Source organism: Leuresthes tenuis, unplaced genomic scaffold, assembly GCF_036924035.1.
Source record: "Leuresthes tenuis unplaced genomic scaffold, fLeuTen1.0.hap1 SCAF_2, whole genome shotgun sequence".
Classification (NCBI taxonomy): Eukaryota; Metazoa; Chordata; class Actinopteri; order Atheriniformes; family Atherinopsidae; genus Leuresthes; species Leuresthes tenuis.
Window position 1 is genome coordinate 18320665 of NW_027325356.1, and position 27219 is coordinate 18347883.

General features: G+C 43.7%; 2 protein-coding genes across 3 annotated transcripts in view; one reads left to right on the forward strand and one right to left on the reverse strand.

Annotated features, from left to right (window-relative positions):
• cmc2 (C-x(9)-C motif containing 2) overlaps positions 1-27219 on the reverse strand; it is a 264026-nt gene that overhangs the window by 170348 nt on the left and 66459 nt on the right. The window lies entirely within an intron of this gene.
• gse1b (Gse1 coiled-coil protein b) overlaps positions 1-27219 on the forward strand; it is a 162632-nt gene that overhangs the window by 115574 nt on the left and 19839 nt on the right. Inside the window, exon 3 of the mRNA XM_072380442.1 lies at positions 23372-23569. Coding sequence (XP_072236543.1) covers positions 23372-23569 — 198 coding nt within the window. The remainder of the gene's footprint in view (positions 1-23371; positions 23570-27219) is intronic.

Below are 27219 nucleotides of genomic sequence, written 5' to 3' on the forward strand. Positions count from 1 at the left end.
ACTCCTACACATATTGTACTCCTCCTAACAGAGCAACCTCCTGTTGTGCCTCATTGTCTCTGAACACAAATCATTGCCAGAAAAAGTAACATATTCTCAACATACAGAGAGATCTACCACATCTCCTGTTGCTTATATGGTAGGTTGCAGATGCTGGAAGAGTCCTTGATGTGTGCTGAGGAGGGATGATGAGCTTAATGCACTCTGTCTGTGTCCCGGACGTGACCACCACATTAATATAGTACTAATACGATGCAGCGTCTGCTGCATGCTAATCACTTCTACACTCATTCTCGCACTCACTGTCTCCATTTCTTGTTTTGTCTATTGTTTTGTGACATGTGAGATCGAGTGGAAAGAGAAGGCACATCTATACAGGCTGATTTTAATCTGTCAACTACCCCCTCCACCATTTTCATGTTTATATCCATTTTGCTGCAGAGAGAACATTGATGATGACAACACTAATTTTCAAAGGAAAGTGCTTTAAAGCAAGAAAGTGACCTTTGATTTTACTATCTTTACTATCTGCAAACATTACTCGTGCTGTAAATAAATTGAGAATAATATGGAAACCATACACCAGCCTACAGCCCATCAGCTACAGTCACCACATAACCTTTTGATCTGCAATAGGATATCTTATAGATATCAAATACATCTTTACCAAAAGACAGAATTTAACTTTAAAACTTGTAAGGCTGTGACATTTGTTACACATGAAAGAAATGAACCTTTCTGACCCTTCGCCCCACCACCCACCACCACATCTCAAACTGGATGGATACAGAGAGTCACTTCAAAGCAGCTTAGTGCCCCTTGCCAGCAGGCCTGAGAATAGGAGAGGGAGGGAGGAACTGCCATGCTGGAATGAATGAGGAGGGGAGGGGGACGGAGGGATGTGTAAGCATGACCGCTATTAATGGCCTAATAATGTATTTGGCTGTTTTGGCAGTTGTGAAAAGGGTGAAGCGCAGCAGAGGGTAGAGGAAAAGGGTCTCACAGAGTGTCACGGCTGGTTAAAAGCAAACTGAGAGAAGAGAGAGGAGCCTTGTTTGCAGGGCTAAACGCTGTAAATAACATCAGAGAGTGCAGCTAAATGGAAATCAATGCAATTAGCCTATTAGCATGGGCTTGAACTCACCCTTCCTACTGCTATATCTCTGTCTCCTTCTCCCTTTCTTCATTTCCTGTACATTAACCACCCTTTATATAATGACATACTGTACATTTGTGGACACATCTGCCAATAAATTACAAGTACAGTAATTACAGTACTTAAAAGATTAACACAGTGTTTTTATTCGAAAAATGTTAGTGAACATACTTCTGTTTACTCTGCTGCATGCATAAAGATTTTGTTTAGATATACATAACCCTCCGTTATCGGCCCCACTTGAATACATAACAATTGTAGGCGGGATTATGCTTGTGAGTAACAAGTCATAATTAGATAAATAATTGGTTTGGCTATCATCATCCCTGTGCCATCTGTGTCAGAGTGTGTGGGTTTGTAAGAGGGAAGGGAGGTGAGTGTGTGCAAGAGGGGTTTTTATGGATTATATTTTTATTCAAAAAGAAACTGATTCACAAGTCACACAAAGGTTTTTGTGGTTTTAAATAACACTCACCTCCCTTCCATTTCATCCGGTTGGGTCATTAATTCTTGCTATGTTGAACTTCTTTCAAATGAAAAACAAAGGATATCAGAGTTGGTTTTACACCTCAAAGTCTTTGTTTAACGTTTCTGAGCCCAGAGCTCCTTCATCTATATCATCTGTCTGGTGCTGTGGCATCAGTGATTCCTGCGCCTATTCAAATTTGTTTGCATAAATTTTCAGATGCAGAGCTTTTTGCATATGTAAAAATGGCTCAGACACACGTTTCTTTGCTGTGTGCCTCCTATATTCTTGTTTTTTCCTCACTTCTACACAGAAACCTGTGGGCAGTATCTGTGGCTGCCTGACACACATCTACATCTGCAAAGGTCCCAACTCTTTCTGTTCTTCATTTATTATCTGGATCATCCCTCTCATTTCCATCCTCTCTGTCTCAATGCACACACACCCCTCCTCCAAATATTCTCCTCCGCTGCTGTAAGCATCACAATCAGGCAGCATTTTCTATAACCTCCTATTTTGCCTTCACCCCTTTCTTTTTTCTCATGCTTTCTCTTTGACAGAGCATAAAACCTATTCTGGTGCCTCTGCTGCCCTATTAAAGTGAACAGGCAGTGAGGCTTCACTTCTACAATGACAGTGAGGTGGGAGCAATTTGATCTAATTAGCCACTGAAGAATTGCATATAAAGATTCTGCTATTAAGTAATGGCTGTAGCAATTAGAGCAGAACCAGCACCCACGTATAGTCGGATAAGAAGTGATGGTGTAGTAAGTGAACAAGTGTGTGTTCGCCTGAATCTACATCCGTTTTGAGCTTGTCTAGGTAAGCGAGGGCAACACGTGCAACATTCCCAATGACAGCTAACAATTAGCTTGTGCCAGCATGGCTAATAGAGGAGTGTACATTGTTAATTATGTCACAGCAGAGGGGTGGAAAGGTGGAATAAATCTGAATAATGGGAGGAATGATACAGCAGGCTTTTACGATCCTCAGCCCCTTTTTGCATGTCTCATGAAAGGTTTCGTCCACTCACACCCAGGGGGCTGTCTAACATTCGCAAAGATTAAACACACAAAAGCAAACGAGCAGTTGCACACCTAGGAACACACACATACACTTTTACCACCCACCCCCCCTTCTACACAAACATGCACAATAACACAGACGTGTGAGAGACGGAGGGTATGTCTGAGTGCTCGAGCCTGGTTTTCCAGATCAATGATGTGTGGCTGGGTGATCGATGTGAGGGCTTAGCAGACGGGAGAGAGCTAATAGGCAGGTCAGTGGCTCAGACACATCCTGGCTCCCCCTGCCTATTACTGCTACGTCTGTTAATAGGCCTCACCACACTTCCCTGTTGCTCGCTTACACATACACATACACAGACACCCACATAGTAGGAAGGCAGCAGGAGAGAACACAGTCACCCACCACACACCTCCTCTCTTCTCCTCTTTTAACCCATGTCTCTTCAGCACATCTTCATGTGTTCCTTAGCTTTATTTCCTCATTTCCCTCTATGGCCCTTGCCCTAGTTTAACCGTAAGCCTGCAGAGCCACAGCATATGGTAATGCATGTGTTTGCATGTTAATAAGCGGAGGGGCCGATAAGAAGTATTTTTACTGCCATGTAAAGTAAATATGAGCGAGATTACTGGGCAACCCTCATCTAATCTCCCCAAAGTCTACTCAAGCACACGCAGGACTAAAGACAACCTATCCTCAGCATTTCTAATAGGCCAACACAAACAGAGGTGGCATGCGATTGACTGTGAAAGGCTGCTGGTCTGAATGGTGTCTGGTGGTATGTGGATGAGAGGGTCTTGGTTAGGTCAGGTAAGCCAAGAAGCTGCAGGGTCTGTATCACCAGTCAGACTGGATATCTCGAAACACTTGAACTTTTCTATTATTTGAGCAAAGACGTGGTCCAAAAGAAGAGTTTTCCGTTTGCATTTTTTCCATGTAAAAAGAAAATCTTACTAAATATAAAAAGCTTAACGTTAATTCCTTCAAAATAATGTACAATACGTTTACTATTTGTTACTGTCTTGTTAAAGCGCTAACAACCAAGAAATAACCATATAAATACCATCACAATTAAAATAATCAGCTACAGCTGCATGTTTTCTGTGCGTTTCACAATGACTCACAGCTGTGTGTCACAGCTGTGCTCAGTTGTGTGGTGACACAGGGGGTCACACGGTGAGCTATATGACCGTGTTTCTTCCGTTTCTCACTTTCTCTTTTCAAGCACATCTCTGTCATTTTTGTGCTTTATCTGTCACTTTGAGCAGACCCTCTTCCGTATTCTGTGTGGCATCTGATCCGCATGTTAATTACCTTTCTCACCTCTCTTAATTTAATATCCGACTGCATGGGAACAATGTGGAACACCTTCCTCAGAGGTATAGCATATGCCCTCCAGCAGTCACACCTGCACAAAAGCATGTACATTACAAGACATATGCGTATTCTTTTGTAGTTTTTGTGCATGTTTGCTTGCTTAGATTCCTGGTTTGCCCAGGGTTTTGTGTGGGTAATAAAGGTAGGAAGCAAACCTCGGATAGCCTGCATAGTAAGCTTAAAGCAGAAGGCAAAATGTCCACAGGGGTGGCTGCAGTCTTTTTTAGCCTGTCCACACTGTGTCTTCCCTATGGCGCAGACCATAAAAACTGCCACTTGTCGTCAGCATAATGGAGGTGAGAAAGAAGGTGGGGGAAGCTTGAGCCATTTGTCTTTAAAAGTATTGTGCGAATTAAAAAAAAGGGGGTGAGGAGCCATTACTTTTAGATGGTAAGGGGGTGGGAAGAGTTCACACTTTGACAAAGCTGGGCATTCCTTTCACCTGACTTTTTTTTTTCTAACACCAATATGCATACAGGCACGTGTAAATTGTGCATGCTGACCCGCACATATCTGTACCGTAGACAAACCTTAACCAGATGAAGCAGGAGCAAATTGTAGGTTCACAAGTCGTGTGATTCCATCATAGCTTCAATAATTAGAACCATTATTGGCAAAACCTTCTCAATATACACACCTGTGCATGCACACAGACACCGACACACACATTTACTCCCTTTCTCAGCCACGTAACAAGACTGTGTCTCTTGTGGCTGATAGATTGTAATGAATGTAACAGCAGTCAGATCCTTCAAAAGCCTCTCAAAAGCTTAAGCCCCTTTATTAAATTAAGCTAACGATGCCTAAGGCCAGGTCCGCTGCTGCGAGAGAGCAAGAGAGCCGGGGAGAGGAGTATAGGAGAGGTGGTGCGAAGGAAAGTAAAGAGTGCAGAGACAAAAGGGGAGGTAAAAGAAATGTTGGGAGTATGTGAAATGGTGAATACTCAAATCAACGAGGGATGATAGGAACAGGGGCGTTTAGTATCAAAGGAGGGGTTGGAGGGGGTTGAGAAGAAAGGCTGGTGAAAGAGAACAGAAGAGGAGGAGAGGAATACCCTGCAGTCTCTTGCAGTTTTACGCTGGTACACCTGCAGCAGAGAGAAGGAAGAGTAATTAAGTTAAGGCTTATGGTGAGAAATTCACGGTTCAAATGTGTATTTTTGAAAGTATGTGTGCATGCTGGAAACAAAAGCAAATGTTTGAATACTCTGCGTTTGAATGCGGCAAGCTTTTTGGAGCTGTTTTCACACTCTTTTGGTGATTTGTTAACTGCGCTCCACCTAAACGCCAATTCTTTGTAGTTATTTGCGGTGGGTTTGAAAATAGTCTCAGTACGTCTCGACAAATGTACTAGTTGATATCACTGAAAACAATATCTTATTCTTTTTATATTCATGCCCCTAAAATGATTAATCCATTCATTCCGAGGGATCTTGAGCGTATTATGGAGTGATACATATTTATGAATAGTGTTGTGATGCCAGAGGTGGGACTTGTTCTCGTAATTCCTGATAGCGATGACTAATCACCAGAAATGACTGAAGACTAATAGCTCATTAGTGATTACTTATAAGAAGACCATAAAAATGACTAATTGACTAAATTTCTGAGTCAGCTCAGATATTTTAATACCCAGTTGGTTATCTGACTAATTGAACAGAAGGAGGGATTTCTATGGTGTCTGCAGAGCTACCATGTGTACAGACAGGGGTGACATCCAATGCTCAGGTCTCAGTTCTGCATTATTACTCAGGGTACCTTGTTCAACAGCTCTCTCTTACAGTTCAAGTAGAGGTGAGGGATACACCATCCCTTGGATGAAAAACAGGGCGCACGGTTCACGAATGCATGCATGTGCACCAACCTACGCAGATGGTAGACAGAGGGTTAAGCTGAGATCACTCTGTGAGCTTGGTGCTTCTTTTTTTTCTGCTCTGCTTGCGTTCGCTGTTAGTTCATGAAAGTGGGATATGGCAGGAGACACGCAGACAATAAGCAATTAAGCTTACATTTGATCCAATGCATCCAACAATTACCAGTTTACAGCACAATATAGGCTACAAAGGGCTTCATCCCACCTCCTCCCAAGTCATTACCTTCCTAATCCTTATTTTCATCCTTTGCCATTGGGAGAACACCCTCTCTTTACTGCTTACAAGTGTGGCTTTGATTTTACAGCCTGCGCAGTCACTGGTATCTAATCCACAGTAAAACCATTGATAAGCCAGGCGGAGGTAGAGGCTGTCAGCAGAGGCTGGTGTGGGCTTTTTATGGTTGGCTGTCCCCTTGTGGACACTTCCTAGAACTACCCCTCTCCCTTTTCAACCTACTGTATACTGCATGATCATCTGTTGGTAACAAGCAAAACAAAGAAGTCTTATTCGTTACTATCTGTTTGGTTATTGGAAGCCACAATCAAACTTCAGATCGGTGCAGATACGAGGTATTTCTTAGGTGCTTATTATGACCACATGATCACTCTGGTCAGCTGTAGTATCACATGCTATTGATCTACTTCAAGGACAATTGGTATTTTGTTGGTTTGGATGTATAATTGGGGAAACGCAATTATGTATTGCAAGATAAGTTGAAACCATAGCCTGCATATGAGATAACAGTGAGAACAAAGACACTGTTGTTTACGGAAAGAATCCGTAATACTTTCTTCGTGGAAAGATGGATCCCGGTCCTTCGTGATCTCCACTGTATTATTCATGATGTCCCCACAGATCTGCAGGGAAATAAGGATTATGGTCTTGTGATTTGTTAGTTAATGATTTAAACAATTAATACTGTCAGGTAATAAACTAAATGAACCATATTATCAATGTTTTAGATTGTTGCTGTTCACGTCAAACGTGCTGAAACACACAGAAGTAACTGATGTAGTCTGCAAAAAACATCAAAAACAACCCAGGTGCTCTTTTAAATTATTTATGGCACGTGATGAATGCGAAGAATGTATTTCTTCCGTAACCTGTCATTGATCATAATTTGACTTAAAGAATGATTCACACAAATATGCCCATATTTCCTTGTGGTGTATTTCAAAGAACAGGAAGTGACTCTCTCTTTCCTGGTTGGGGATGGATGGGACATTGTGTATCCCACGAGGGATGACAATGAGGGGTGAGCCCTATGGATTCATGGGGGCGTGACGGGGAGGGAGCAGGTGCTTTTCAACCCCCCGCCACCCTACAACTGGTCTGTCTTTTCTGTGTGTCTGTCCGGCCCCTGTCGGAGAGGAAGCTCCGCCTCCCGGCTCCCAGCAGCCGGCCGCCTCTCTCCTCCTCTCCCCGGCTCTCTGCTTTGCTGTGCTCCGTCCCTGTGGCCTCGCTAGTCGTCGGAGCTTCCTGCGTGACGACAGAAGTGCAGAGTCTCTGTTGTCGACGGAAGGATGGATTCGCGCTTTCTCTGCTAACGGAGGGAGAAATTTACAAATTTATGAACACTGGTGGAATAACCCATACTTGTTTGCGGTGAGTGATTCTTTGTAAATCTGTAATTCGGGTCTTTTCAAACCCGGAGGTTGTTTGTGTAAACCAGCGAGTGTACGATGGGGGTTTTGTTGAGGAAGTCATTACTATATCGAGGAAACGGGTGAATTTTTTTTTTTTTTTTTTTTTTTTGTGTGTGTGAAGGTCGGTGCCGAGCCCTTGTAGCCTTCGTGTGTGAGTGTGCGCCAATGTGTGAAAGAGACACACGAAAAACGAGTCGGAGCAACAGAAAGAGAAAGAAGGAGCCGCTTCGGACCGTTCAGGTGGCCATTTACGCTTTCATTTTGTTCAGTGTTGAGCTATCACACCACTGAGGGTTTTCATTTATTCGTGTTTTTAAATGTAGATTACCCAGAGGTTTAAGACAACAACAACAAAAAAGGATAACTGAGGGCGACTCCCACCCTTTCAAATGAACTTCTTGTAACATTGTTACCGGCGCACTGTAGTGATTATTATATCGAGCGCAGCCCCGAGGGCTTCTGCGTTAAGCTAGTTACGCTCACTGTAGACCTTTCAGTTTATAAAAACTGTATTGTTGGCTCTTTTCTTTTTGGCAGCTCCAAGTCTCCAGTCTGACTGGCTCCTTTAAAATTACTGTCTGGTCTGAGTTGCTCCCAGAGACTAGGAAAGGGGCATTTCCTCTGTATAATTGTGACTGACTGCTGGAGTGACACATTTTGACCATTTGGTGCTCTCGGGGGTGCGGGGGTTTGACCCCGTGTAGCTATCTGTGTGTGTGCGCGCGCGTGCGCGTGGCAGGTGGACCGTGTGGAATCGCTTTCCACGCGCTCCTTCACTCTTTTGAACTGCAGGCGCGTACAACAGCTGCTTCTGTATTGAACACACACACACACACACACACACACACACAGCAAACAGATCCACCACTCATCACGCTCGTCACACACACCCCGGGTTAAAAACACGGTCTACAAACACAGCGGTGAAGCAACAGGCTTTACTGCACACACTGTGAAGCGGGTTGAGTTTATCTGCTGCCAGAAGGAGCCTTGTTGTGTGTTTTAACTGCTGCTGATAAGGTTAACCATAACTGCAAGAGCAAAGAATTGGAGGCTTCAGGTTTTTTTTTTTTGCAGTGAGTCTTTCCTCATGCTGTCTGTAACAGCTACTGGCATTTCAGGTGCCGTCGTTTTTTTCCACCATATTTCTGTGATCCATTGTTTCTTATTGTACGAATTGACTGCATCCTGCCCCCCCCACCCCTCCCTCCCACGTGAACAAGAAATGACTCAAAGCGGGGACAGGTACAGAAGATGACACTAAAGGGCCATTAAAAATGAATGAGGGGACACCTTTATTCCCATCACTAGACAGTGGGTTACAGCAGCAGATGTTATTGTTCTATTTCGTCAGTCACGGATACAATATTCAGAGTTCAAGTTTCACCTCCCTTCTGTGGCAGAAAATTCACCCCCACACACCCCTTTGTTTACAGGCGCTGGTTTCAAAAGCCATATGTACGTGGATGTGTGTATCTTATAGTAGCTGCATACATTTGATGACGTTGTTGCTCCAAAGCAGAGGTCAGAGTGAGACGTCAAGTGGCACTTTTGCCACTGTTGGTAGCCAATGTCACTGCTACATTTGTTTCATACAGGAAATGAGCATGCACTCAACCTGGCTTTTTCAGTCAATTGGGGATATACGTTTTTCTTCTTACTATGGGCTTCTTCCTCTTTCTTTTTGTTCTTCTTCTACATAGCCTATCAGTAAGTTGGAGAAAGGAAATAAATATTTTTTCTGCCCTTCGGCTTTCGTTTTGAAGAATGTTCCTGTGTCACTTCTTTGGGATTGCAAATTGGGATCTTTAAGTGAAACTGTCAGTGTGATCTTTACGGACGTAACTATTAAAAGGTTCTATTTTCATGTCTTTTGATCTCATTCAAATGCAAGAGCCTTTTTTTCTCCAAATTTCTCAGCGCCCCTTTTAATTGCGTGGACCGGTGAGCGTGTCGGGAAGCTGCAACAAGAGATGGGAGGTAAAAGAAAATTTTACAAGGTCTGCACGTTTTTGCCTTCCAGCTTGTGGCTGGCTGATGCGGTTTATAGTGTTTCATTCTAAGGTGGATCAAGTTTCTGCCATGTGCTGTACTTGCTGTTTATGCGACAGCTTTACACTTGTAATAGCTTTGTCTTTTGTCATTTCGGAGTCCGTGTTGAGCAGCTTTGGCTTAACACATCAGAAATGCTACACTGATGGTGTAGCAGTTGTGTCTGTAGCAGATTTGGGACATTTATGTATCAGTTTAGGCTCGTTTGCATGCTGAGCTGTGAACATTGTCCCTTTTTTTTTATCATCACTTTGCTGCTGAATGCAGTGTCATAAGGTAGCAAACTGAGGTAATGTGTATTCTGATTGTACAACTTCTCTCTGACTTCCTAGGAAGCATAATGATGTAATTTTTTTACTTAAAATTAAACTTTTAAATATAATTCACCAAGTATTGAACCTGCAAACTATTCAAACTATTTATTTAGGTTTGTGTGACGGCCGTCATCTAAAAATGTTACAATTTTTCAAGAGGGCACTTAAACGTGAATCTTATTTGATTTGCATAGAAGCTGTCTTCATCAGTCTGTGGCGCTTATGAAAACAAAATGTTTGAACTCTTATCAGGGGTGGGGAATTTGGCTGAAAGACTACATTCCACTCCACGGATCTAGTTGAACTCTGCTATCATGTGATTAGTTATGCATATGTCTCTATGGATATTGAGCCTGTCATTTTAACCCAAAGGTGAAGGCACAAATATCTGTATACCAGTAGTGACGATTTCGCCTTCTGCCACATTCACGCTGAGGATGTTGAGCTGATCAGATTTATAGTCTTCTGTTATAGACTTGCGTGCCTGGTGCTTCGGGGCAAGTGTAATAATGTTTATGCAAATCTTGCTCTGAATTTTTTTTCTACTTATCGGCTGTTCCTGAACCTTTATACTGCGATGATGCTTTTACTGGGTTGGCTTGTTTTCAGGTGTCGCTGTGATGTTTGTCATGCTGTGGTAGCCTGCAGTGCTGTGAGTGTCTGGGGGCTAGACGGCAGCTGTGTTGAGCAGAGTGTTGGTGACAGTTTGTCTGTGGCAACAGCACCTGGCTTTGTTTAGAGAGTGATTAGGAGAGTCCAGAGCAGCTCCCTGTGCTGTTTACACAAGGAGCTTGGAGTTAAAGGTGACCCACTTTGCATTTTCTTATCAACAGCCCACATTGATAGCTTTGAATAGCACAGACTGTAGAGGGACCTTTGCATGGGTTTACATAGTTCCCAATGAGAAAGAATGGGATGTGTTTGACTGGGCGAGGCTCGGCTTTTTACCAGCGTTACAACGATGTCCTGAGGTGGTATGAAAATTTGGGAGTAGACGGCACTCTCTTTGTGTGTCAGGGCAGGGTTTCTGTGTGGTCTGGTTGTGTGCCGGAAGAAAAACCATGATGGGGTGTTTAGGAAATGAGGGTTTTCCTCGGCCAGCGTTTCTCCATCCCCTCTGCCATCTTTCTTCTCTTCTCCGTCTGCTGTTGTCTTTTTTGTTTTTTTTCCCCTCTTGATCTCCATTCTTCTGTTTCTCCAGCTAGAAGCGTCTCCGGGCATGTCGTTGACATTGGTGTTAAGTTCTGGTTGATGGCTCCTCCCTGTGGGATAGTTTGAGATGGTGTATTTGATTTAGTGTGTGCCTAAGAATCCTCTACTGCGTGCTTTAAAAAAAAAAAAAGGTAGTAAAGATAAGCTGTAAATGTGACGTGCAGCGAAGACAGCTGAACAAACAGGTCATAAAGTATTTATCTGAGGGGAACACAACCAGGCAGGCAGGCAGTTCCCTAGGTAGAAGAAGAAGAAGAAGAAGAAGTAGTAGGCCAGAAAACCTAAATACTTCCTGTGACTGATGACTTTTGCTCTCACACCTGCCACTCTTTGCTCCATATTTCACTGATAAAACGGCTTATCACTTTGCGTGTTTGGCTCTGTCTCTGTGAAAGCAAGCCTAACCTGCTCCTCATCAACCTGCATCAAAAAAAATCCTACTCATCAAACAGTGGCTGAATCTTTTAGACCAAAGAGGCCACATGGAATATAAACAGGGCTGGTCTTCCTTGAAAGGGTGCTAAAATCTGTCCAGATATGTCAGTAGGTTTTTACACACCTGCTGTTGTTGACAGCTAGATGTTGCTTCTGGGGGAGTGGAGTTTTAGGTAAGAGTCTTTGCCTCGGTTTGTTGGGTTACCAATATTGTGTAATTTGTCGTGTAAGATGGCTTACACATAGTCTAATGCTCTTCACAGAGATAAACAAGATAAATGAAAGAACTGCAGCAGATGATGGCTTGCAAGTAGGTTCACCGTGAAACACCTCTGCTCTTGTTGTTCACTCTTATATCTTTATCTCTAGACATGGGTGTGTACCATTGTGACAAGCTGATGTTAAGGCTGAGTAAGATTTCTGTTTGCTTTGGCTCAGCTTGATTGTCTCTTTGCGTTGTTGCGTCCACCTTCGGTCACTATCGCACCTTTCCTGCATTCCATTCGCCAAACACTGCCCATGTGTGCCATGAACACAAGTCATAGTAGATGCCAGATGAGTTGGACAGGGTCACACTGCTGTTTCGTGGTGCTTTAGTCCCGTTCCCTGCACTGCACCTGAGGCACGCTGCTTTCATGGCAAGTGTAATTTCATTGAGACAACACAACACCGTGCTCAGCTGTGAAGTAATCACCAGCAACTTTTCCACAATGTTAACTTTGTGTTCTCAAGCCTGGGGGGAAACTGAAGAAGGAAAACATTTCCATTCACACAAGTCAGTCTTGCTACATTAACCAGATCAAAGCACCTCTTAGATAACTTTAGCTCGTGTGCGTTTATTTGTGTAGCTCATATTTGCTGCTGTTGTTGTCATACCCCAGAACCTTATAAGCGCCGGCGAAAACAAACGTAACGCTGGCAATATGAGAGCAACAGATAAGCGAATCATACACACACTCAGTGCTGACCATACTTGACTGTTGCTCTCACTAAGCAGAGCTTCTTTCATTAAGCTTTTATTTGAATATAGGCACACACTATCTGTCTTGTCTTTGTGCTTCTTACAGTCACACTCTTGCCGTATAACCCAGCATTGTGCTACCGGCTATTCTTCAATAAAGGCCTCTTCTTGTGCTATCACACCATCATCTTTTTTTTTTTTTTTTTGGTGCCTCTATCTGTGTTCGTTTCCAATCTCTCCACAACATGTCTGTTTGTGTCTCTTGTTTAATCTGTTTTTTAGTTTTTTCTCCCGAGGTATCTGCTACATCAGCTGACTGTCATATTGCGTGTGCCTGTTTCTTAGCATGCCTCCTTGTATATGAGAGCAAGGTCAGACATGTGTCTGAAGAAGTGAAGCGGGTTTTGTGGCCAAGTATTTTGATCAGCTCACGGACAGATCTGCGGGCCCGTGTCAGTTGTCGTGTCAAACGTGCTCTCATGGAAGGCCTCGCTGCCAGCTAAGCTTGTTTTATCTGGATGATATTTGCATAACTGAAGAGTCCACTTTGGAAGCTATTCTTTTTTTTTTTTTTTTTTTTTTTTTTTTTTTTTTTTTCGTACATTTCTGTTTCTATCTCTGTCCCACATGTGCCGTCCCTTATCTTCGTTTCACATCAGCTATATGGGGTTCCCCTTTGCGCTTGAACTGACTGAAAAGTGCATAAAATTCAGTAAACGGATAAAAATACACAATGGGGCCAAATTCTAAAATAAGATATGTACATGGCTTTCACATAGTTTTAATAGAATGTGCGTGTTGGGAACTGAATAACACACTGCTTATTATAACAGTTATTATTACTTAATGGGCAATTTATTCATGTTTATTCTTTGTTTAGATAATTATTTTGTTTGTAACTTGGCACCGATCCTGACGAAGGAGAATCTTCCAATATATATATATATATATATATATATATATATATATATTTAGTATTCAATATTCTTGTTAAATATAGCAAAAATAGAAAAAGCAAGAAAAAAATCAATTTTTTTTCTATTTTCCATTTTCTATTTTTAGAAGCCATAACAGGATAAATGACATTATTACTTGTTCTTCCACATTGCATCTGAAGTTGATTCTAATTTTATTATGATAATCGATCAGATTCGTCTCCAGCCAATCAGTTGGCTGAACAAATGGTTCAGCCTTATTATGAGGTCCTTTGAAACCTGCTGTAACTGTGCAGTATACCTTATCTTAAAGGTTCACATATCTCCTGTGAGGGTGCGATAAATTGTGGAGACCTGCTCTTTTTAAGGAAGTTGATATTAATTCGTGTAATTTTGTTTTGAGACAAGTTTCACTGGGTAAGCCAGAAACGAAACGATGCACGTGCAAAAAAATTTAAAATAAAATAAGAAGGAAAATAGATCTTTTGTCCTGAGCTATTAAGAATAATCTATAATGGTGGGGGCGCATGAGGACTCTCTCAATCACACAGCCAAGCACACACAGTTTCATGCTCATGCCATAATGCTATTATGTTGAAAGTGCAAGCAAAGAATGGACAAGGGCACATTACTTTGAAATATTTCCATGTCTAGTTCAAGTTATTATTACTGAAATATGTCTGACACTGTGAGGCTCCGGACTGTATGAGAAAACGTTTAAGACATTTCATCACTTCCAGCTTTGTCGGTGGGGGATCATCTTACATGTAAGTATCACCAAATTCACTGCACGGATGTTATCTTTAAGTTACACGAGATGGGGATTTTGTCAGATGATGCTGCAGTCATAGATTCAGGGTTTTATTAGAGCAGAGCAACATTCTGGAAAGACACAAAGTCTTAATGGGCTAATGTTTAATCGCAGTTTCTGATGCATTCAGCCATATGACAAAAATATGTGGGAATGTGGCTGTATTAACGGACACCTCACTGTTTTGTTTATTTTTACAAAAAGATCAGAAAAGATGGAACTTTGGAGAATGAGTCCAGTGCCTACGTCCATTTGAATCTATTTGCGCTCACATGCAGGTGATATTTAATCCTTAACTACTTTATCAGGATTTGTCCAGTAAACAACAACCCCCCCCCCCCCCCTACAATTATGTAAAGATGTTAGTGACGGTTCATAACTCCGGTGGACTGATGTCTTGTTGGAACTGCTTTCTCACTGTCGTATCACTTTGGTTTTGCACTTTGATTTGCATACCTGAAGAAGTGATAGAGAACCTTGTACTGACGGGATATTGCTGAGCAGCAAAGAAGCCATCAGACCCAGTTGACATAAAGAGCCATTTCAACAGCAAGAGTTGCAGGTCTCCTGCTTTCTTAATATGTTAAGTGGCATTATTCCATGACTTTTGAACGTAGTTAGGCTTTAGGTTGGATCTTAATTGACCCTTATATAATCTCTTGAGGGTATGACACAGTCATATTCCATCATTTACTCGAATCCTTAAAAAGCACCCCTTTGTGGTGTTTGTGTTCGCTTCTCATATAAAATGGCATGTCATTTGTGAGGAATTATGGGCAGGATGTGGCGACACTGTAGGTAAAATAATGGAGAAGAAAAGAGATTCACTCATCAAATCCTACAGTACCAGCACTCTCGGACATGCACACGCGTGCACGAGCAGGAGCACACATCAGTTACGCCAATTACAAGATTATAATAGGGTAACACTCAGCAACTGGACCCAGCAATGCAAAGTCAAGTGAGGGCTATGTTCTTGTGTGCCTGTGTGTGTGTGTGTGTGTGTGGTGGAGCCGCTTGGGAATCAGGGCCCATGCAGAGCACTTGCAGTGCTAATTAGGGAACTACAACCTTGCAGAGTACATCACAGAGAGAAGGAGAGGATAGAGTAGAGAGACGGGACGAAGTGAGGAGAGTGTGTAGGGGAGCCAGCAAAAACAGTGCTCATCTCCCGAGTAGGAGATAAGCAGAGAGAGTGGAAAAAGTTGAAAGATGATAACAACCAAAATATGTTACATGCAGCGAGGTCCCCAGGCACTGAGAGGATTGCTGAGAACAATGAAATTTATCCAGGTCTGAGTAATATGTGGGATTTGTGTATTTGTGACGAGTTGTGTGGGTTTGTTTATGTGGCGTAACGTGTACTGAAGAACACCACAGGTGCAGAACCCATGATAAGCTCCGTGGCAGGTCTTCCTTTGTTGAGTTTGTGATCTGTAACATCTGTTGTATCTCCCTCCCACTCTGGAAAGGGCCACACTGCCACATTTCTCTGTCTCTCTGTAGCAGGCGAGGGTGATCAAAAGGCAGACTCGACAGGACATGGTGATGGTGGCAATAATGGCTGTGACTCAGAGCTGAGTCTCTGACTGCTTTCCCGGTCAAACGGCTAGACCCAGGCTGAAGCTGGGCCTGTCATCAGGGGAGTGGCAGCACTGCGTTCCCCTCAGACAGAAGCCGTGGCAGGGGCAGCCATACAGGCAGCAGCTTGACTCCAGGGGGCATAGAGCAGAAAGCCAGAGACACAGACAGGAGGCTCTTTTGTGTGCTTGTGTGGTGAATGTGTGCCTCTTCATGTGTGTTCACACTTTAAGCAGCGTTGTGAAGCGTAACCAGACTGTTCTGTCATACGCCTACGCCGGTGTCTCGGAGAACACAACTACACACTCCCCAGATGACATGCACGCACGCACCCACACAACCACAATCCCAGCAAGCCGTACCACAGCTGATATGTAATTAACAGACAGAGGAAATGGCACTGTTGGGGTGGGTGAGTCGGATGCGGGGAGGAAGAGAGGAGAGAAAGTCATCTCAGCTCGTGCCTGCCCTCAAGACATACTGCTTCTCTGTGGCTGTGTGTGCGCGCTGGAGAATTGGTTTTAAAAAGAAGAGAAAAAAAAAAAGAGGAGGTGAGGAGAGGGAGATAGATTCTGGCTGGTCTTTTGAAATCTCTGTGTTTTTGTTGCAAGCTGCTGTCAGGCAGGTTGGGGGTGGAGGTGAGAGGAAGAGAAGTAGGAGGTGAGGGATGAATAATAAGATGTGCACAAACGTGCACACTCACCTACAGGAGCATATCATTTGAAGCTACAGAAGACAGGAGGACTGCTGTCTTTGCTCTTTGCACAGAGATCTGTATGTGTGTTAAGGACGGTGTGAGTGAGGCCAGGTCAGAGGGAGATGTACTCTGTGCTCTGCTGTAGCTCCATAATGGAGGCCTGCTGTATAATGACAGCTCAGACACAGGCAATGCCCTCTTTTTCGCTCTTTCGTCTTCTTGATTGATCTCTCGCTCGGCACTCCTCTACACACACACACACACACACACACCACCACCTTTCTCTGTGTCTTTGTCTACCTTTTATTCTTCCCTTGTTCTCTGTTGGAATTGTCTCCTTTTGATATAGCTGCTCTGCAGCCATAGTGCTGCTGTTTCAGGATTTCTCTGATATCAGGGTTTTGTCTTTGGTATCGAGGAAAAGAGATGGCACTCAGAGGTGTTCCTGCCTGTGCAAAACACACACACACACTGACACACATCCGTTGTATAGTGCCTCAGGGTAGATTGCTCTGACATCTCATCTCAGAAGTCAAACAAAGCTGGAACTACCAGAGCAGGTTTATCCTGCTGTGCCCCTGGATACGCTATGAGTGTGATCTTGTGTGCGTATGAGTGAGATCACAACAAACAATATGCACAGTTAATTTTCAAGCCCTGGTATTCATGTATGTAGGCATTTAAATCCAGTCTCAAAATTGTCTAACAAGAACTGTCACAATTATTGCATAATTACTCAATTACCATGATGTGAGTTGATGGCTATCTACTTTACAAAGCCATTACAATCGTCATTTCTGCTACTATAATAACAGCAGGAAATGAATGAAAGTGTAATATGGGTCACCATTTCCTTGGCATTTTCCACCATTTCTGCCCCATTCTACCGCGGCGGTTTCACGGTGCCCCGTGTTTATCTCGAGGTGCTTAACTTCCTATAGTTGATCAAATGGATTCTGATGAGCGCCTGTGATATGATTGTAACATTTTAGATTTAACTGCAAAGAGAAACATCCAAACATGGTTTCGGGCACATTTAAGATTTGCAATTATTTCTTTGACGGGCACATTCCTTTGCTGAAATTTCACGATTGGAACAGTCCTGTCTGTCCTTGCTGTGTTCTTGCTTTTATTTCCCTCCTTTTTCTTTTCCCCACCACTCCATTTAAGTGTACAGTATGCGTGTCCTTTATAAACCATGTTTCTTAGTGCTGATTTTGTTAACCACAGATCTATGCTTCCTGCTGTTATTTAGTCCGTTACGCCGGGTGTCATTTTTAGGTAAATTAGGTTGAAGCACGTGGTATTGTGGCTGTGATGTTAGCCTGTATTGCATCCTGTTTTGCTTGGGTGGTTTCATCCTCATTGCAGCTTCAGTGATATTTTAGGCACCCTCATGTGTTTCATTTCTCTGTCGTAACTATGAAGTTTCCTCTTGCTGAACTTCTTGCATAGCCTTCTACCATCCGTTTCATCCCCCTGTCAGCACAGTCCGCTATTCATGATTGCATCTACACATCAAGCTGATTCTAAATCCCTCTTGAATCAGTGCCTGAGCTACCTACTGCAAGTCATTTCAACAAGGAGGGTGGTTTTACATGTTGAGGGATGCAACACTTTTTTGCAGATGTGTGCAGAGCAGTTGTGATCCAAGTTTATCATCCGTGCAATGAGGGATTTTCCCCAAGATGGCATGATTAGATCATGCCATCTTACATCACTTGTCTTCACCACCTGCTGGAAACCGATCCGCTCAAAACAAAATGGATGTTACCTGGAGTTCCTCAACTAACAAGTTCATTGCAGCCTCCTCTTGTTTACTTTGCCTCCAGGCGATTTTTAAAAACTCGTCCGTTGATCCTCCCCCTCCAGTCGAAAAAGCAAACAAAACAAAACGAACTGTTGAATGTGAAGCCGCAGTGTTTATTTTGTGTTGGTTAATATACCTCTGAAAGGGAAGCAGAGAAAAGATCGGACAACGGCGATCTTGCTGTGTTTTATAGAAAAGCAATTACAAAGATTTAGAAGTGGAACTAAGCAAACCTGCGGAAATGTCCGCGGAGCTAGCCAGTTTATTATAAAGATATTTTAATTGCTCATTTGAGGTCAAATTCAAACAACTTTATTTGTCCCCTTGGGGCAATTAAATTCACACTCACCGGTTTGGCTATGCTCCTTAACGGCACCACAACATTTTGGCTTTTCTAAGCCTCTTGAAAAGAGTTATCTATTGTGTGTGTGGGCAGCAGCTGGATGTGATACAGTGTCAGTCCGTGCTGCTTTGGACATGGTCAACCCTTGCTGGTGACTGCACTCTGGTAGATGAGCCTGCAGCACTGCACCGCTAGTTTTAACAAGCTGATAGGCAAATCCCTTCCTGGTTAAAGATTAACCACTCGCTGGAGCTGCCACTGCATTATCTCTCCACTGGCCAGGCCATACAGGAGCCAAGAGGATTTACTTGATGTGAGTGGGTGTGGGTATGGATGTGTGTGTGTGTGAGAGAGAGAGTGTGTGTGTGTGTGTGAGGGTAATCTGCATTCCAACTAGCAAAAGGGTAGAACTGTGTGTTTGTTTGACTATGAGAGTTAGTGATCGGCTTTTCTCCCGGCTGGGTGTTAAAACTGTGTGTTTACTGTATGCCATTTAGCAGTCAATCTGTTGTGTGCGTGTGTCTGTGTGTGTGTGTGTGTGCGTGTGAGTAAGCAAGCTTGTGTGTGCCTGGGTGGATCATATTTGCATGTTGCTTGTTGTAAACTACATTCTTTTTGTCGGGGCTTTGTTTTGTTTTCCCTGAGGGCGTAGCAGCAGTGACAGAGTTAATTGCATCAGGAAGCTCAGTGTGTAACAGACTTCTGATTAGCCCTTGAGTCGTTAACAGAAGAGTGAGATGTTGCTGCATTTCCAAAATATCTTAACTTATTCAGGTAGCCTAAGAACTTCACATTAAGGGTCTTAACCATGCAGCCTTTGTCCTTTTCATAATCCAAAGCGGTGTTATTTTTTTTTAAATCTCATTTTCGTTGGTTTATGACTGACATATCCTTTTTTTTACAGACAGAAGTCTTCCTGATTAACTGTGAGACAATGCCATCTGCTGGATGTTTGAAGAATATAGACTGTTGCGTTGAAACTGTGATGTCAAGATGTAAAGACAGGCACACTTATCTGGAGATTCATAAGACATTACTCATGCTGTGCTGCTTTGATCATGCTCTTCATCATTACCAACTCTGAGTAAACGGGCTTCACTTGCGTGTTTTGTGCATTTCCTTATTTGAGAGAAATGCGAGACAGCTCTCATTTCACCCTCATATCTGTAATACTACGAGTGATTTTATGTTTAATCATGCAAATTCTTTACCCTTCCGTGCTTTGACAAAGCAATTCTTTATTAATGCTATTCTTAGTTTATGGACTTTATTGGAAAAACTCATAAATTCTATAAATACTGTCGACCATTAGTGACTGACTAGTCTCTTTGATGTTCATAAAACTTCACTTCTTTGTTTGCATTTTTGGAATATTTTTGCCTTCATTGGTCATGGAACCATGGAGAGTTGATGGGAAATTAAGAAAGAGAAATAGGGGGAGGGGCAACAATGCTAGATTCTAACCAGGGAAATAGTTTACCTTAAGGTTATGCCTCTGTTGCTTCTGACTACCAGCAGAGGGGGATTGAACAAGCAAAATGTTTGGGGAATATATGTTAGCAACCACAGCCTCTTACCTGTGGTTGCCTACCTGGCCATTATGTGCTTAATGCAAGCCTCCTCAGATAGTGTAGAGACACTAGTTTCCAAAACCAGGTGGATCCTTTTCTAACTGTTAGACAAGAAAAAGGTGCACAGAGAGAATGTCTGTTCTATGTTCTCTCAGAGGAGACAGACCATGTCCTCAGTAGCACAGGCACTTTTTAAAGAGGTAACTTGTGGTATAATGTTGACCCCCGTGTGGCCTTACGCTGAAAAATTGTGTCCCTCTTGTCGTCGCTCTCACTCTTGCTCCTTCACCGTTCTGAGAAAAGTAGCGAGTGACGGAAGGAGGAAATAACTAAAGAGACAACTCATTCACACCCCTGCAATGACAACGAAGCTCATGGAGAGGAAGTCCAACCCACGCTTTTACCCTTTTCCTGAGCCCTCCACCCTCAACCAATTGCATATCCTCCACCCTGATAGCAACTTCTTGTAACTGTATGATGTGTGTCTGTATACTGTGGGAGTTAGATCGCATGCCCATGCTTTTGTTGCGACTTCCGCGTTTGGGGGAGAACTGGAGTGTTTTCACTTAAAGGAGAATTTTAAGTTGCGTGAGAACAATTATGTGTTTAAAAGCAGATATTCATCCGAAGCTGTCAGGTTTTACACGAGCCGAGACATGTCCTCATTTCTCTTAACTTTCTTTCTTTCTTTCTTTGTTTTAATCTCGGTGTTTCCTACCTGCCTACACCCATCCGTGTGTAGTCATACATGAGCGTTTACATACACCCACACAGACGCACACACACCCCAGCAATGGGGTCATATGTGGTGACCGAATGAGCACCCTCCCCTGTTCCTCCTCTTCTTCTCCCTTCTCCCCTCCCCCTCTTCCAGTTTGCCATGGCAGGGCATGCATGCCTGTGTCTGTTATCTACAAATGGCTGAGGAATTATAGGTTGAGAGGGGAGGAGGTGGGGGAGTGAAGGAGAGTTTGAGGAGGGAGGGGAAGCGGGGATGAGGTCATGTGACATCGCAGCAGCTGCTCGCCTAAGAATTTCTGTTTTCTCACTTAGGAAGAGAGTGAGAGCAAGGGGAGAGATAGGCAGCATGTGTGGTGTGTTGCTTTGTTAGATAAGCTCTAAACGGTCTTTGTGAGCTGCACTGAGAGACAGGAAGACAGAGAGGGAGAGGGTGGATGGGCAAGAGGAGATAGACGTGAGTGAGGAGTGCAGGAAGATGGTGTGTGTCCTGTTGGTCGCTGCCGGTGTGTGCTGGGATGGGCTCAACGTGAAGATGCAGCCATGGGGGATCCAGGCGGCTCCACTTCTTTGCGCAGTAAGGAGCTTTGGTTACCCTTATAATCTATGAGAGGGATTCAGGAACCACTGCCAGACCTTTGGATGGTTGTATTTGTCAAAATCGGCCTGTTTTTTTTTTGTTTTTTTCTCCTTGTGTTACTCACATGTGTTTTTCCTCTCCACTGTGGTTTTATATGTGTGGTTTGCCAGTCTTAAAATGCAGTGTGCTCTGTCTCTGAAGTGGGTCAGTTTCACCAAAAGTTCCCTGTGTATGTTTAACTCTCATGTTTGACTTTTTTCCTGAGAGAGAAGAGCGGGAGGAGCAGTTGCTTATTGTCTTGACAAAGTCATGTTATTGGACAAGGACTGGACTTGGTGTGTTTTCACTCCCGTGTCAGTCTGTCAGCGGTGCTGCGTTTGTTGTTCAGACAGTAGTCATTGTTGATTCCATTATTAATTGTATGCTGGGTTCATTCAAAGTGCACTGGGTAACTGGGAGGTTACAGGCAGGACAACTCAAGAGGTGTTGGGAATGCTATTCACTCTCTCATGCCTGACTAGCCAATGTGTGTGTGTGTGTGTGTGTGTGTCCACTCAAACACACGCGCATGCAGGATGCTGCTTTCTTCTCAGGAGGGAACTTGATCTTTTTATAACCCTCTCAGACTCTGGGGTAAACTCCGATATAACTTGTGCTTATCTATTTGTGGTGTCGATATACTGGTAGTAAGGAACTCTAATTGTAGTGTTGTTTTTCTTTTTCAACCATGGGGTGCTGTGATTTTAGCTTGAGGTGTAATGTGAATGTTGATTTAATGAGGATTTGGAATATTCCCTAGTTTGTGTTTTGATGTTGATATTTCTTCCACGCACAGACTACCCAAGTCTGAACTTCCACTGTCCTCTGAGCCACCCCCTGTTTTTGTGTGTGTGTGTGTGTGTGTGTGTGCTTTCTTGAGCACGTTGGGCTATCAGACTTTGTGCTGGCATTTAGGGATTCCACTGACAGAGGAGCTGTCAGCATGCTTCATTTTACAACACAGACACACGGCAAGGAAAGTGACAGTCATCTCAGCCCTCCTCACCCCTTCACCCACCACAGAGCTCTTGTAAGTCTCACCTCAGACTCGGAGGCAGGTTTAACCATTTTTAAAAATCTTTTGAAATTGGACGCATTCAGAATATGTCTCAGCTGTCCTTGCTCTTTAGCTTTTCTTAGGAAAAGTTCTTGGAACTGCCTCCTTAGCAACATTGATCAGAACGAACACGTAAAGCATCTAAAGCCTTTTCTTAAACTAGTTGTTTGAGGGAGACAAAGAGCTGCTAATTTGTTGCGTCTCAGGAAGGAACATATCACGGGATGTGGATTTGCCAACCCCTATGGCACGTTGACACTGACAACTGAAGCAACCCTTGCAATGTTGGTGCATGCTCAGTGTGAACTCTGACAATGGACCTCTGGCGGATATGCACAATGCTGGAGCTCTTTGAGCAAAAGAAGAGTGACCTGCCCTTCTCACCTTCCACCTCTGACCCTTGCTATGCAGCCACCAATCCCCATCCTCCCCAGCTGTCACAAGCAGATACCCACCGTCACCCTCTGCCCTGTGTCAAGGAAACAGCCAAGTCCCTTATGCCATTCGCTTTTGTTTGTCTGCATTGTTCTTTGAACATTTATTCCAATATGAGTGGCTGTGTATGTGCGGATGGCATTTTTATTGACTGAAGTCCTTGTAACTGAATTTCTTTTATTGCTCGTCTTTAATATTAGTTGTATCGGTAATATTGTTGATTAAACTTTCCTGTTCCTTTTTTGTCCATTTGTAGGCATGAGCCATGAGCCAAAGTCACCATCGTTAGGAATGATCTCCACGGCGACACGTACCACGGCGACGGTCAGCCCCCTCACCCCATCTCCTCTCAACGGCTCCATCGTAGCAAATGGAAGCCCAGCCGCCCAGTCAGCTCACTCTGGATTTGCTGCAGCCCTCCGTAAATTGGCAAAACAGGCCGAAGAACCTCGAGGTAAAGCTACAAATCGGATGTGATAATTAATTTAGTTAGCCACGATGAACTGTAGGCTTGAGCCCTGCTCGGGTCTACCTTTTAGCTAAAGTGCATTTGGATGAATGTTTTCATGGTTCACTTTGCATCATATATACTTGGTGGATCTGGTCCAGAAAAGGTGTCGGGTCCATTCGTGTATTGTAAAATGTTTTAGATGGCGGCCCTTTCTGAAAGAAAGCGGCAACAGGATTTCTGTTTGTACCTCCTGACTCTTTATATACTTATAAACGTTTCCAGTAGCAGTTTTACGGTTAATGAAACTTGGTATTATGATATACTTAAACCATTACCATGTGTTAGAGTCTCATTAAATAACAAGTTATGGTTTGCAGTTTGGTTTAGTAGTTTTTCATGATTTTTAGTCTTAATGTCAGTCTGCAAAAATATTTTTCCTTGAGAATATTGTGATGATGTCAAACATTAGAGACCATCTGCGTGTTAGATCCTAACTTTGCAGGTACAGCACCTCCTGTATATTTGTACACTTGTGTATAATGTAGGGCTCTTATGTATAGCTATGCAAAGTTGCACACAGGAATGAAGTGATACCCGTGTGTTGAATTAGTTGAATTAGTGTCCCCAGAGATGCTTGTGTGATGGACAATTGTAGCCGAGCCATTTAATGTGCTGTGTGCGAGTCTGTGTCGATGTGGGGTGCTTGTCAGTGTGCATGTCATGACTCTCCTGTTCCCCGTCTACACGCGTCCACGTCAGCTGCATCAGCACCAAACAGATGCAGCTTATATTTTGACCCTCCTGAGCATTTTACTAAAGCTGAAAATCCATCTTTTAATGTTCACTGCAAATGTTTAGATACACAGTGAGCAGGGAGTTTCTGGCTTCTTAGTTTTTGTCTGTATGTTGGGCACATGGAAAAAATGATCCCTAAAACACACGTATGTCCAGTTGCGTTTTCAAACTCATAGCCCAAGTACCTCTGTGTTATGATAGCACACACGTAGAAGTTCATGGATCCCCACATAAAAGCCTCAGCGTGAGGATTCTCATTGTGAATATTTGTGTGAGTGTTTAAGTATACGTGTGTGGCTCTGTGCCTTGGCTCCAGAAAGCCCCCCCCCCCCCTTTGTTCGGGCTCTTAAATCAGTCGGTCCCCTCCTTTCTTGCTGTCCCTGGACACCTTGCTCTCCAACCCACAGCAGTCTGGGACCCAGAACCCTGCAAATGATTGATTACCCTCATAGAGAGAGCGCTCAGACCCAACATCTCCTCACCTCCCTCCATCTTCCTCCCCTTTATCTCTCTTCAGTCCTTCAGCCATGCATGTCAGCCCTATCACCTTCTGACTATTACTCTCTCCCGCTGTAAAACTAAAAATTTACTTTAGAATGTACTTCTTCACATCCAATCCTGCGATTTAATTTTATAGTGAATACATCATTTTTATTTGAGTTTTTGTAGCTTATTTCACTTGCACGCGCCCCTTTCTAACACTCTAACAGTCATTTTCTAGCATGGTTAGAATAAGTGTAAATATCTATTTATAATTCACAACCCACCTATTCACACAGTTTCTTTCGGTCTTTGTCATACGATGAAGCTGCACCTCCTTTTCAGCAAAGGCAAAGTTAAGTCACTTTGTTATATTTTTAGGCCTGCTGACTGTGCTGCCTGGTTGGAGTAGGTAGCGATGTGTTAGTGAGTCAGCCCTCGGGCATACAGTAAGGTGTGCAACATCCAGTGTAAGGAGCAATGGCTCCAGGGTGGGCAGAGAGTCATGAAGCCTCTGGAGCTTAAGTCATTTCTCTGTCTGCAGAGCCGGTATTTATAGGCAACACACACACACCCAAGCACCCCCACACATACAAACAGTTGTCTTTGCAACTCTATAAGCCTTGTGATTTCTTTGCATGCTGCAGCCTGCTGTCCTTTCATTACCTTTTGACTCAACGTCTTTTCTCTTTCTCACCCCCTGCTTTATGCTTCTAGGTGAATAGGGCAGTATATATGAGATGCCATGACTCATGTTCGAATGCCTTGAGGAATTAGTTGGGTTTGCGTACTAGTATCATTGCCACCAGCTGCTGAACTGATTTAAGACCCTGAGCACGGCTGCTGTTTATATACACACCCACACAACCATACGCACACACACAGACACATACATCGGCACTTGTCTGCGGTGAGTATAATGAATAGCTCTGTGTACTGAGTGCTGCGCTGAAGAGGGGAGGTGATGGATAATGAGTATCGGAGCAGCATAAAGGACACACTCTCATCCAGCGTACACTCTTATGTGCCAGCAGACCCACACAGACACCTAACACACTGCCTCAAAAAGGCAGACCTGCTGATATCTGATTAATTGGGCAGATCTGGGTTTAATCATCTCAGTGGTTTCTTCTTGCTCACTCCTAGCCGCATGAACACGACAAAAAGTTTCATGTCTGTGTCCATACCAAGTGCAATATGCTGCCAGGTGAGAGAATGAAAGGGGGGGTGGTAAAGATATTCACGATAGTTGGACTCATTAAAGAACAATGGGAAGTAATTAGTAGATTTGTGAAAACCAGGGGTGTTTAGGTGTTTGTGTGTGTTTCAGTGTATGTGTGTGGCCAGAGGCTTCCCTTCTTTCTGGGAGCCCAGAGCATGCTGGGACAGCAGGGCAGTGTGTCTTTGACCTCTCCATCTGGAGCCTGCCTGGAGCTCACACAGCCTTGCTGTGCTCAGTGTGTGTGTGAGTGTGTGTGTGTGTGTGTGTGTCTGAGAGGCAAAACCCTTCAGGCTTTTGCTGTCCCTGAAACATGCACCAACAAGTTAATTTGGTTTCCCTTCCTTCTGTCTTTCTGTACACAGGAACTTTACACAACACCTCTCATGACTCTGATTAGAAGTGAAGCGGTATTTAAGTACCATGCATGCACGGTTGGTACAGTCAGCAGAAGGCACACAGGATTGCTCCTCTTATTTCCATCCGCCATCTTGTACCGTCTTCCTTTCTCTAGCTGGCACAGCAACACACACAGTGTGTGTGTGTGTGTGTGTGCTTCTCCCCTCCCCCAACTCAGTGATGCAGATTACAGGCTTTGTGTTGTGTTGTCAGCGCATGGCCAAGACTGTAGTAGCAGGTGTGTGCTGTGTTTGTGTGCATCAGTGTGTTTGTGTTGGAGAGTGCACGTGTTGAGGCTTGTGCTGGTGGGGTGGCATATGGATGCAGGGCTGGCTGGGCACTGCTATGCACACCAGGTGTGAAATGGACTGTTTAATTAAGTGCTGATGTTGTTGTAATGCATGCTGGGAGGGAGGGTGGGGAAGGAGATGAGGGCTGGGTGTGTTGGCAGGGAGGAGGAGAGCAGCCTCTGCCTGGCAGGGTGAGACGTTTGCTCGTCTGTTTCATCAGAGGTGATGGTGGAGGCAAAGGATGGGGAGGGGTCATTTGGCAACACTAAATTGTTTTTTTTTCTGTGTGGTTCCGCTGTGTTATTAGGTAGTGTGGCGTATCAAGGGGTTCACTGAAGACCTGTGGCAACTTTGTTTTTCATGGGGTCAGTGGCAGAGGTAAAAAGTGTTGCCAATGCAGGAGCACTTGGCCCCTGAGTCTGACCACAGCTGGGTTGGTTTGTTTTTTGGCACTGTGTGTGTGTGTGTGT